Source organism: Balaenoptera musculus, chromosome 2, assembly GCF_009873245.2.
Source record: "Balaenoptera musculus isolate JJ_BM4_2016_0621 chromosome 2, mBalMus1.pri.v3, whole genome shotgun sequence".
NCBI lineage: Eukaryota > Metazoa > Chordata > Mammalia > Artiodactyla > Balaenopteridae > Balaenoptera > Balaenoptera musculus.
In genome coordinates, this window is record NC_045786.1 from 73,341,278 (window position 1) to 73,354,943 (window position 13,666).

Consider the following 13,666-nt stretch of genomic DNA (forward strand, 5'->3'; position numbering starts at 1 on the left):
TTTGATAAGAAATTTTAAAAACTGAGGTCTGAAGGATGAATCAAATACAATTCCTCTAGTTTTGCCACAGCAACATCAGAAAATACTATTAAAACGTATTTTACTACAGTTCTCATTGACAAAACACTGTTAGTGTAAAATAAACACTATGTAGTAATTTATGTTACACCATAATTGAGCAGTGGATACAATGAACATAAAAAACATGTTTTCTTTTCTGCTGTTTTGTAGTGCTTAAATTTAATGTGGTTCTTACTGGTTTACAGGAAGTATTTTCATACTGGTTTTTTTTTTTTTTTTTTTTTTTGGGCTGTGTTGGGTCTTCGTTTCGTGCGAGGTCTTTCTCTAGTTGCGGCGAGTGGGGGCCACTCTTCATCGCGGTGCGCGGGCCTCTCACTATCGCGGCCTCTCTTGTTGTGGAGCACAGGCTCCAGACGCGCAGGCTCAGTAATTGTTGGCTCACGGGCTAGTTGCTCCGCGGCATGTGGGATCCTCCCAGACCAGGGCTCGAACCTGTGTCCCCTGCACTGGCAGGCAGATTCTCAACCACTGTGCCACCAGGGAAGCCCCTTACTGGTTTTTGACAAGCGGTGAAATCTGCAAACTATACTGTAACTCTAATATTCAGTATATGCATTACTCATAAGAGAACAAAACTTTCCTTTGACTTGAATTACCCAGTGAAATGGCATATCGTCCCTGGGATAATAGAGAAAATACGAAAAGAGAAAAAATATAATATCACTTATCTTGCTTATATATGATTATTTAATGATAGGCAACTGTCAGACATGGACGGTTTAGCTGCTTACATCCTTGGAAGCAGGAAGACCTACCACATGACCTCTCTGAGTGTCTCGCAATTCTGATATGTCCTTTTAAAAATTTTTCCTTGTTTACCATGGCTCTGCCACATTATCTCTGTTACATTTCAAGGAGTAAAGATGTGGTAAAGTAAAAAAAAATTACTTTATATTTTACTTAAGATGTGTTGTCAAAACATCTTGAGGCTATGTATGTACTATGTCTTTGTATAAATAACGAGGCCATGCATGAGTATAGTCACTTTAAAAACGTAGACAATGATTTATTGAAAGTGTATTGAAAATTAAGTAGCTCTGCTTATTATACTATGGAAGCCATTTATTGGGTGATTAAAATAGGTGAAAGAAATGCTATATTATATGACATGTTGCAAAAACTATTTATGAAAAGAGCAGCCGTGATACAATTTGGGAAAGTAAAAACAGTAACTATCTCTATCTTGTGCTTTTCCTGTAGAAGAGGATGAAGTATAAAATTATTATTTTTTGTGTTTCTAACAGATTTGTTACTTTGTTTGGAGTCTTTTAGAAACACCAGCTTTGGCTTTTGTAACTTGTTAGTTTCCTTCTATTCCTATGTCACATTCTATTGCCAGTATTTAGAGTTGTTTATTCCAGAAGTGCAAAGAATTCCCCTCAAGAGTTAATGTGTAGCAAGTGTTTATTAAATGGACAAATGACAACATTGTTTTCAAACAGGATAATTACAAACCTGTACAGTATGTTTCTTCATTAGTAAGTAATTAAGTAATTTACTAAATTGTGCAATAATTCATAATGACACATGCTAACCCCGCTCAATTATGAGAGCTAGTGATAAAAGAATTTCTTGCACGTATGCCTAAATTTTATTAGAGTAGTCAACTTTGATTCCTGAAGAAGTCAGCTTGCCTTTTTCCAAATACTGAGTAGTGCACAATTCAAGGAAAATTCAGAAAATGTTTGAGAGTCATAACGTAGTTGTTAAGAGTGCATACCCTAGATTCAGTTCACCTGGGTTTTCCTTATGGTTCCTTGTGTTCTTGGACAAGTTACTTAATTTATCTGTGCGTCAGTTTCCTCACCTACAAAAGCCCGTTTCGAGTGAATTCAGTGTTAAAAAGCACCTGCCACAGAGTAAGTTCCAAGGAATTGTGAAGCAATGGGTGAGGTAAAAGCAAGAACAGCAGCAGTGTGATATAAGTATTGGAAAGCCATTTTGATTTCAGAAAATCATCTCTGTGGAACACAAGTTTTAACTGGAATACTCAAAATCTCATGTGAATTTTGGAGCCTCTGAAGGGAATGCCTAATTTAATGAACCTCCATCTTACAAAATGCAGGAATCGTTTTTTTAATTCAAGAGAAAAGTGTTGATTTTTTTAATGTGAATCTAATATATTTAGAAGAAATTAACATTTTTTATGAAAACAGAAAGACACACCCAAGTCTGTTCTTGTTTCAGTCCTCACAGCATACTTCCTCAGTGCAGGACTGGACATAAATAATAAGTGTACTTCTGAGGGCAGAGAATAGACTTCTGACCCAACATTGTCAGCCCAGTGAATTCCATCCTATGAGCTGGAGCTTAAATGTGAGCCTCAAAACCATTATTGACTTGTGGCACAACTGTCTGAAATGTCAATAGTTATAAAATGGGTATTTCATAATGCATAATAATTGATTACTTGGCTTGACTGAACAGAAGCATATTTTCTCTGCGAAAGCAAAATAATGCCAGCATTTTCTCCTGGGACGCTGCTAGCTGCGAGACTCGGATTTCCCAGTGAAGCCCACGTTACACTGTGGTCCTTGCTCATGCGTGACAAAAATAGGGAAAACCATCTGTAACTGCTTATCTTCTCCCCATTATTTGAAAATATATATTTTAAGAGTTCTTAAAAAATAACATATCACCTCTATATGAAGCATCTGTATTGATAGAACTGTCTCAGATCATTTTCAGAACTGAAATGGATGAGTTACGAAATCAAATAACATTCAGTTTACCTAGTTCCTCTTAAAATGCTCTGCTTAGCTTTTCACTCTGATGAAATAACACCCATTTCCAGTTTTATTCTTCCTGGGTGTGCTGTGATGTGGAACTCTTTTGCTCTATGTGTTTTATTAAGTGCAATTTAACTTTATGACTGTCAAACCAACTATTAATCCTTAGAATAAGACTATGAAATAGGCAAGCTGCAAAGAGATTTACTTTCTAAAGCACAGTTCCCTTCTTCTGCCCTCAGTTCTTTTTTCAAAACTCATTCTCTGACTGTGTATACTTTGCAAAGCTCTGTACTAGGCACGTCGAAGGAAAGTGAAAGAAATAGCTACAACCTATATTCTGAGCTTTCTCCCCTCCTTATCTATATGTACTTCATGATACTCTAAACCGTCACTACTAGTTGTTCCTTAAGTTAAAAATGTATTTTCTATCTCTGTTCTTTTACCTGTGTTCTGCCCTCCTTCTAAGATGTCCTTTTGCCCTTTATTCCTTTTTCTATCCCCTAAAATTTGATTTGTCTTTCAAGGTCTGGTTCAAGTGGTACCTCCTCCATGAAGTCCTTCTGCTTATAAAGTATAAGATTAACCCTGCACAGAGTAACCTCTCTTACTCTTGGCTCACATAGCACCTTACTTAGAGTATGTGTCACACATTCTGCCTTACATTATAAGCATTGAATTCATTTTCCTACTAGATTGCAAACTCTTTGAGGGAAGGTCTGACATCTTACTCTTTTTCCTTTCCTCTCCATGTCCCAGCACAGTGTAATGCACAGATGTTTATCATTGTTCATTGGATGGGAACTTGCATTCTTACAGGAAACAAGACATAAAAAAGCCTGCACTCTTATAGAAAATAATACATTTTAAAAAGAGGCCCCTTATGCCAAGGGGTAATTTAATATTTATTCATCTTTGTATTCCCAGTACCTAGCAGGTACTTAATAAATGCTTGCTACACACACACACACACACACACACACACATGCACACACACACATTTCAAAATTGTAGAAAGCTTATCAAAAGTGCATGCTGATAATCATGTCAACACATCTTTATTAAGGTCAATAATTTTTGCCAGGCACAGGACCTGCGTGTATAACAATGTGGGAATGGTGATGGTATTTCCACTTGTAAGTCTACTAAGAGATAATCGCTGTGTCCTTTCTTTAAATTGTTTCATTTAATCCTCCCAGTGTGCCTACAAGGTTCTACTATCCTTCTTTCACATATGAGGAAACAAAGATTTGCTCAAGATCATTCAGCTAGTGAGTAGGATGAAGGTTGGTTTGGAGCCCAGTTTTGTCTAATGCCAGAGCTCATGGTACCCTACCGTGGGGTTCAGTGAAACAAGGAAGGCTCCTTGGAGAAGGAAGTGGACATGGTGCCCCAAAAAGGAAGGGATGAAGGTGTTTCTGAGAAGGGGCTAGGACATGGTCCTGAAAGTAGTCACGGGATGTTTGAGTTGCAGGAACCCTTTGAGGTCTGTTCCCATTTCTTCATTCTACAGGTCAGGGGCCTGATGGCCTGAGAGGGGAAATAACTTGCCCAAGGTGACGTAGAACACTAGTGACAAGTGTGAAATTTGAACCCGGGGTTCCAGGTTCTGAGTTCACTTCTGCTACCCATATTCCTTTAACTTAAAAAAGAAAAGAAGAAGAGAAACATCATTTCCTATGCTCTTTACAACAGCCAAGACACAGAAACAACCTAAATGTCAATCAACAGATGAATGGATAAAGAAGGTGTGGTGTATATATATACGATGGACTATTACTCAGCCATAAAAAAGAATGAAATAATGTCATTTGCAGCAACATGGATGGACCTAGAGATTATCATACTAAGTGAAGTAAGTCAGACAGAGAAAGACAAAAATACAATATCACTTACATGTGGAATCTAAAATATGAAACAAATGAACTTATCTACAAAATAGAAGCAGACACAGATAGAGAACAGATTTGCAGTTGCCAAGGGGCAAAGGGGTGGAGGAGGGATGGATTGGGAGTTTGGGATTAGCAGATGCAAATTATTATACATAGAATAGATAAACAACAAGGCCCTACTTTATAGCACAGGGAACTATATTCAATATCCTGTAATAAACCATAATGGAAAAGAATATGAAAAAGAATATATATTGTGTATCTCTATATATATACACATATATATGACTGAATCACTTTGCTGTACGGCAGAAATTAACACATTGTAAATCAACTATACTTCAATAAAATAAATGAAAATCATCATTTCCCGAATGCCTGTTCCACTGCCAGCTGTAGGAGTGGGGTGAGGACATCTCATGGGAACACCAGGGATGGCAGTTCCTCTGGCCTCTGAGGTGAGTCTCCTTCCTTGCCGCCTTGGCAGGTGTGTATGTAGTGAGGCACCTCCCACCTACCTATTTCTGTGGGGGTTGCTTGGGTCTGAATGCCTGTGAACTTTACCCTTTCCCTCCTTGTGATGGTTACAACACATCTGCCAGTTCTTGAATTTCCTAATAGATGTATGAGATATGTGGTTCCAGAAACTCAGAATCCCTTCACCATTGTCTCAATGCAGCCAATTCTTTCACCTCTAACATCCCATTACACTAACAGCCACACTAATGATTTGCAGCCATCTATCAACTGTGAGGGGTGAAGTGCTGTACAAACATCTTTTCAATGGGTGACCGACCAGACACTGCCTTTCTTTAGGAAAGTTCAGACTCAGGGAACTGACTTCTATATAGAGTTTTCAGAGCCAAGGTCAGCTGATTAGGGAGCTTCTCAAGATCAGAGCTATTGTCTTGTTCTTGTTTGATTCTCCAGTATAGGGCCAGGAGCATAATACGTATTCAGTAAATGTGCTTGGTAAAGTGAAATATGTATGTGTGTGTGAGTGTGTGTGTAAAATTGAAGATGTCTCTTGCTATCAAAATATCATTCATTTCACTATATTTCATGGACTATGTATGTGCATACATACATGTACATTTAAATCTGGCATCTATATTTGCTTTAAAATCATGAATAAAACAGGTTATATTAATCTGTTCATCCCCTCCCCCTTAACACACATAAATAGGGGGACCCCTCTGTCACCTTGGTCTTACCAGTATTATTCCATTTATAAATGTTTCTTTATGAGACATTGGCTCCTTCCAGACTCAAAACTAAGCAAGGCTGTGATCTACTGTAGGCAAGTTTGTGTCTACTCTGGAGCTTCCCAAGCAGTCTTGCTCAGAACTCTCTAAGTCTGACCCTGTTTGGTCTGTAGGAGACCTAGTCCCCTGGCTTTATGTCGGCCTGAATGGCCCAACTCCTACAGATCACAATGCCATGGAGGCTAAGGATTCAGCTGAATCAAGCTGCCTAGGACCACATTAACCTTTCACTGATCCCTTTCTTGTTCAGGTAGGAAGAAGTTAGTTGAATTAGCAAGCTGCCACACACTGGAAAAAGAGAATCAGGGCCCAGGCGAGACAGAACCTCAGAGCCAAAATGCTCCCTCTCACGTGCATCAGCCAACTTTGAAAACATCTTTGTACTGCGAGCCACTTGCCGATTCTGGAAAAGTTTGTCAACCCATTGTTTTGCCATTCTCCCCAGTAGCACTCAGTGTGTGAGTTGGTGTGGTATACCGTGAGATCAGATTCCATTTGGTAGAAAACCAAATGTACTTTCCTAAAGTCAAGGATCATTTCTTTATTTAACCTCTGAAAGTGGGAAGACAGACACCAATTTACTGATTATACTCCAGTCTAGACCCCTGCAGAAATCCAGCAGGCTTTCCTCATAGGCATTTTGGAACAACCTGACATCGGTCATGTCCCTCCAATTCCTTGCTGAGTAACAGATCCAATGTGAAACCCAGTACATAGGGACACCACGTGGGGCTTTCTCTAGAGGACTCCGAGTTGAATTACATGTGTTTTAAGTATGCAGCGTGTGCCTTCTTTTTCTGAGATTAGCCAACAGAAATATTTGACTTGAGAATGCATGTATGATATAATCCCATTCATGGTAAAGAGTTCCCATCCTGTGTAATTATCTTCATGTAAGCAATATTCTATTTATGGGGTTTTTTTTTTTCAGAACGCTTGGTAAAAATTTTTCAGATGGGAAGAGTATACTGCTTAACACTGTTTTTCCCCCATAGCAGGCACTCCAGGAGTGTGTATTTAATGGAATCCAAATAATTATTCCTGCATTTTAATATTTAGCTGGTAAACTTTTGCACTGAAATGTGCATCTTTTTTGGCTCCAGTTTAGTAGTACTGAAGGGAAATACAGATCCTTTCATTCCTGACTGATTTACTTGGTTGAGGATGTATAACTCTGTAGAAAAGTTGTATTTCAAGAGGTTTTTAAAAACCTCTCATTTTTACTTTTGAAGTTTCACGAGAGCTTTGTGTTAATATAAAGAACACTAATATACCCTGGGTTAAAAGCTGTGTTGAAAATAAAAGAATACATTTAGTAGAGGCATGTATTACAGATAGCATCTAGCCACACAGGAAGGTTACAACTTAATATCTGAAATTCTGTTGCTCATTAGTTGCAGGGTGAGAATGGAATACATTTCTAAAGGGCAAGGTCAATATTACATTATCCTGGAAATGTCTTTGTTGAATAAATGTGTAAATATTTCAAATAAGTATTGTGAGAATATATTTCTATTGGGGACATATCTATAGGATGAATGATTTTTCTTGTAATTGCAGGAGCACATGTCATGTTACATGTCATTCCCAATTACCGATTTCATTTGAAATGGTCTGGAAATAAATACCAATTACTAGTAATGTAAGACTATTTACCTTGGAGTCAGATGTCTGACAGGCAGACCAAATGGATTTGGTCATTTTCAAAGCATTATTTTCTAAAGCAGCATGCTGTTTTAAAGTAACACTGAATTTTCAGAGTGGTGTATCTGGATTCGTTTGCAGCGAGTGTGGACAAACACCCCTATGAGCACTCACTCTCTGATGTTTTTCCATCCTTTAACAATACAAAGGAAAGAAAATCGTATCCAGGACCTACCAACAGGACAGCTTGGCATTACCCATCCTTGTTAAAGTCGTTAGGACGAGGGAAATCAAGAACCAAATATGAAGTATAGTGTCAGTGTAACTGAGGGGTGTTGCCTCACTGGGAGATGCAGTTGCATCATGGGAACGTGGTGTGACTTAATTTCATCATTATAAACATCACAGTGGGTATGGTTGATTCATTTGAAACCCTTGTCCACTTCGCTATGGCTGCACAGCTGAGTTAACATGGGTAGATCTTGACTCCACGCTTTTAGGATTTCTTATTTTTGTGGTTTTATTTGGGAAAAACTCTAAAGAAAAAAAGCTGTGTTAGGATGACTTTAGTTGAAGTCAAACTTTTATAAAGCTACAGCTTGATTTAATGTATGATGAATTTTTTTTTGACCTTCTAAATCAGAGCGCTCTGTAAATTTTGCCTTGAAGGGGGATGCGGGGGTGGGAGTGTATGAATCCTAGTTTTTCCAGTGTTGATTGTCTGCATGTGTTTTAAATTATGGCCCAACTCAGAGTCAAGGACAACTCAGTTATATGGGAAAAGATGTTAGGACTCTCCTTGTTTAACTACCATGAATGCAACAACTAATAACCATCTAATATTTGAGTTGTAAATGGAGACACAGACCATCAGAAAAGAAAGCAGAGTTGAAATTGTGTGAAGGAACTGGAGTAGGTAACAAACTTGGCTTTTGATAATTTTTTCTGCTACACTCAATACTGTTGACAAGCCTGCCGAAATTTTAAATAACACAGACTATGGGTATGTAGCATCTGAAATTCATAGTAAAGAGATTCATCTGATAATAATATCATGATTTAAGTTTCCACAAGACCAGTAAAAAGGATTAAGTATGGAAGGAATTAGGTCTTAGCTGCAAGTTAAAATTCACAAAGTTGACCTTTAGAGGTTGTTTGCTTTTTTGTTGCTGTTAGTTTTTTGTTTTTTGTTTTTCCTGTCAAAGTACCACAACATCTCATTTTTAGGGTATGACAACTAGAACCTTTTCCACTTGTGATGGGTTCTCTGGAGAGAATGGTGGATATGGAAGAGCCTGGGAAATTAGTGGCTCAAATCGGCTGGCGACGAGTTCATTTAGGTGATTCACACAGAGTTTTTCTGCTCTCCTTCCAGGTATCAGTGGTCCTGGGGGAAGGGCGAGGTGTAAACCAGGACCTTAGGTGTCGGTGTAATGAGAAATATCATCGTCTGGGTGGGCGGAGTTCCCCCTTCCCAGGCCGAGCCTCCCAGGCTCTTACTGAGGAGGGGCTTCCTCCACTCCCCGAGCAGTCCGGATGACTGCGTTCTCCACGGCCCCGGAGGGGGCTCTACCTTCCGAATAAAGCTGGGGCGATCTGGGAAATTGGAAGTGAGGGTGACTACAACACCACCCCCCCGCCAGACGGAACAAACCCCTCTTTTCCGCCAACGAGTTGGCACAGTTATCACCCCTGGGAGATCCGGAAAGAGAGCAGGAAAGTAGCGTCGGGTTGCGCCCCTCTAGCCCAAGGGGTGCGAGAGAAAGTAGACGCGCGATATTCCGGGCGCTGCACGCAGAAAGCGCCCGGGCGGCCACAGGTGCCCAGGGAGGCGAGCAGAAGGCCGGGGGCCCGGGTGCGGGCCGGGGGCGCGGGAGGGCAGCGCCAGCGCGGGTGCGCCCGGGAGCTGCCGGCGCCGCCGCCGCCGCGCTCACCTGCCCGGGGGGGCGGGGCGGGGCGCGGCGCTGGGGCGCCCCCGCCTCGCGCCGCCGCCTCCCGCCCGGGGAGGAAGCGGAGGGGCGCGGTGTAAACAGAGCGGCGGCCGTGATGTCAGCCGGTCACATGGAGCCTCTTATGGCTCGGGATGGCTCTCGGCGGACGGGCAGCTGCGGCAGCTGCTGCTGTGGCTCAGGCGGCGGCGGCGCGGCGGCGGCGGCAGAGGGGGCTCCGGGGTCGGACCATCCGCTCTCCCTGCGCTCTCCGCACCGCGGCTTAAATGATGTATTTTGTGATCGCAGCGATGAAAGGTGAGCCCGGGCGCCCCGCCGGGGCCGGGTGGGCTGGCTGCTCCGGGGGGCGGGGAGGCGGGCGGGCAGGGGGAGGGGTGGGCGCGCCTGCCCGAGCGCACGTACTGCCCGGGGCTGGGCGCTCTAGCCCCGCCAGGGCTTTTTGGGCCCCTGCAGGGCGCCCCCTGAGCCCGGCCGCGGGATCTGCCTGCCTCCTGTCGGGGGCAAAGGCGCAGGGGCTGGACCCCCCTCTTCTGTCCCTTCCGGCTCCTGTCAGTCGCCCGGGTCCGCCTGGCACCCGGCGGGGCTCCCGGAAGAAAGTTTGCTGGGAGTCGCCGCGCTTTTGGCAGGGAGGGGAGGGTCTGAGGAGCTCGGAGGAAGCCAAGGGGCGCCCGCGACGGGTCCCCAGGGCCCGCACCCCGGACAGCTCCGGCCTACGTAGGGAAGGCGCCGCGGCCGGGCCGGGCCGAGCGTGCGCCCGGGCGCGGTGTCATCCCTGGGGACTGGTCAGCGCCCCGGGCCTCGCGCCCTTCCCCCCCACCGCCCCCTCCGCCGCCCGGCGGCCCCGAGCGGCCGGGCGGCTGCTTGCAGGGGTAGTGCGGCCGGTCCGCGCTGCGTGCCCGCCGCGGCCGCTTCCGAAAGCGCGCAGGCCCGAGCGAGACGGGCTTCTGGAGCGTGCCAAGACTCCCTGGGCGGCAGCCGCAGCGCACCCTCACTTGATACTTTGCGTTGTGGATGGATGTGGGGAGGCAACTCCTCCCTCCCCCCACAGGATTCGCGGGCAGTGGTGGAGGTGAGACGGCGGCGAGGGCCGACGGGCGCGGGTTAGTCGCGGCCAAACCTCCTCGCCCGGCCTTCCGCCCTAATCCGAAGTCCTTTGCCGGGCTGGTGGCGGGATGGCAGCGGGGACTGGTTGCAGAGAGGACTGGCTTCAGGTTCTCTCAGGTGAGGAGGAAAGAAACCGTGGCAAGTCAGGGAAATTTCTAATGGGAAAGCCAAAGTTTGGAGGTGCGCAGCAACTCGCCTGCGCGGTCCGGACAAGCCGAGACACGCAAACAGCCCGAGAGAAAACTCAGCCCGCAGCCCTCCGCCGGCTTGTGCGCCAGCAGGTTCTTCGGGGCCGATAAGCTGCCCGCAGACCCGGCCGCTGTGAGTGGGGATTTAGAGCCCCATCTGTTTGCGGCGGACAGGGCTCCCCTCATACGCAGCAGTTTTGCAGACGCAGACTGTACTGCGGGTTCTGCCCATCCGTGCGGGCGCGGGGCGCTCGTTAAACGTTTGCTAAGGTTGAGGTTTTGTTGCAATCCTAGACGAAGGACACCAGTTCGGTATCTGCACTGGGTTTACTTTCGGATCACCGAGCTTTGCCTTTCTTCACTAGAGATTGGGTGGCATCTCTTTTATTAATTATTAACAGGCCGAAACGTACTGGACGCTAAGATGAGCAGCTTGAGATGAAATCTTTCTATACGACGTGCCCAGAACAATTTTTTTGTCTTTTCCCCGGTGGCTTGCGGGAAATGAAATTTAATCATTTTTAGAATATGCAACAGATAAAGGAAAGGGTAGGAGACCTCCACTTTCTTAAGCACTTAACTTTTTTTTTTCTTCCCAAAATGATTTGAAGATTTTCTTACCGACTTCTTATGTAGACGAAACGTATGCTCCTCCCCTCCCCCTCAAAAAAACTTTTATGCTATTTCCAGCGGTTCATTAATCCTGTAAGAGTAAAACGATTCAGATAGCCTTTGTAGTTAAGACATTTTCCGTTGTTTTCTTTAAGGCGTGAAATAGATTTGGGGAGGTGTCAAGGTTAGTCCTTATCTATTTTATTTAGTATGATTGGCGTCAATTGGAGAAGGGTGAGAAGCTGATACTATTTCCCCTAATGAACAGTAACCACCGAACAATAAGGAAAGTGCGTTTGAATATTTTAACTTAATTTTGATGTTTCTGAGTACATAGGCTTTTGCTTTTGTAGTTCTAGCACAAAATGAAGTTCCATACTATCCCTTAGTGATATAATCATGGGAATCACACCACCACCATATCCCCCAAAAGCTCTAGCCCACACATTTGTCTTGGAGTGACCTCTGGCTGCCAGAAGATAATAGATGCATAGTATTGTGCTTTGAGAAAAGTAGCGCAGATGTACTGGCAATTCAGTTTTTCTATAAGCTCAGCTGCGAGGGGGGGGGCGGGGAGGGGGGGGAGGTGTAGAAATAAAATGCATCTAGACAATTAGAATATTTCATTCCCAATATCATAATATCCTGTGTCTTAATGGGATTATCTTGCTTTGGAGCATATTTAAACTGAAGAAAAATAGTTTGTGGGAAAATAAAGAATGCTGTAAATGTTTCCGTATCAGATTTAAGGGGAAAAAAACTGGCCCAGAGTCATATTAAATACTTCCCTACTGCCTCTCAGTTTTAATAGTTAAATTGGTCCCATATGTAAGAGAGTTTGTGTAATTAGGTTTTTTATACAAAACAGAAACACTCTTTACAATATAGTTTTTTGGTATGTGTATGCATGTGGCCGGGGGAGGAGAGAACAAGCCACCGTAAAAGAGAAACGTTCTCTTCGTTGGCGGATTTACTGATGTTTTTAAAACATCATTAAAGCAGGCCTTCTGAACTCGCCAAAGAAGAAAATCCTTCCTCTGCGTTAGTTGTCAAATAAGTTTAGGCTAAAAGTGGGCTCATGCTTAGAAGTAATAAATCTTCATTTGAGCAACTCGAGTCTCATCCTTCAGTTTTGTTTTTGTTTAATTAACAACAGAATTCCAGTACCATTTGGATTGCTTCTTGAGCAAATGGAGAGAGCCAGAGATAACATTTATAATCAGGGGAGCACTTGTTCCACTCATCATAAAAGTGCTTTGGCCAAATGTCAGGCAGCAGCCAGTGCTGAAGGGAAATGCGAGCGCTTCATCAGTTTTAGCAGATTATACCCCCTTTGCTTCCTAGGAGCGGAGCACTCAGCCTGTGTACATGTAAATGGAGTTAAGGGAGTGAAGGGAGGCTTAAGGGGAACGTCTGTCCCATCATAGATTCTTCCCTCAGCACAATCCATGTGCAAACACAAGGCATGTTACCGCCTTGAAAATACTGTATATGTGGGTGATAAGGGGTATTTCCAACTCTAGTAAATGTGATTTTATAGTTTTAAAGAATTTGGCCTTGCTCTTTCCCAAATGAAATTTGAATTTTATCCCTCGTCTTATTTTAAGTACTGTGTCAGTGGTATCCCTTAGCTGGGATTTTTGTTCCATTTTCATGACCTTTGATGGGTAGGATTGGGAGAGGGTGATGGCTGGATCTTGGAAAGAGAAAACTCAAATGGCTATTTCAGCCCCCAGAGTGCTTAGCAGGCAAGGAGAGGTCAGTTCTTTTAAAGAAAAAGGATCTCTGAGTCCATTTGTCCACTGGGCGAGGAGGGAGCTCGGACCTTCTGTGAAGTAGAGAATATTTTAGAAGCACCATTTTCATGAGTAGTCTCTTGATTTTACATATTTCAATCACATCACTTTCAATTTATCATACTCAAGTAAACCACTTTGCCCTCGATTTGAATTGAGTACCATATAATTTCTTTAATGCTGCCCAGTTATAAAATAATACAATTTCTAAACAGACTTAGTCCTTTAAATATATATATGATTTAAATATTAGGGGTTTTTTTTTTTTTTACTATCTAGTAGATACATTAGTAAATATATTAATAGTTCTTACTAGACTCCTTTTTCTCCCAACCTTTCCCTCCCAGCCAAGTGAATCACAATAAAATGGATGAGGTCAGCAAGTAGATAATTGCAAAGCATCAGC

The 13,666-nt window shown here is 43.3% G+C and overlaps 1 protein-coding gene across 2 annotated transcripts in view; it reads left to right on the top strand.

Moving 5' to 3' along the window:
- RORA (RAR related orphan receptor A) overlaps nucleotides 1–13,666 on the top strand; it is a 723,518-nt gene that overhangs the window by 614,789 nt on the left and 95,063 nt on the right. The window contains exon 1 of one of the 2 annotated variants that reach the window (XM_036841391.1): nucleotides 9,490–9,857. The exons of the other annotated variant lie outside the window; for it this stretch is intronic. Coding sequence (XP_036697286.1) covers nucleotides 9,827–9,857 — 31 coding nt within the window. The 5' untranslated portion in view covers nucleotides 9,490–9,826. Of the gene's footprint in view, nucleotides 1–9,489; nucleotides 9,858–13,666 lie in introns of those variants that run through there. 2 annotated transcript variants of the gene reach the window in all.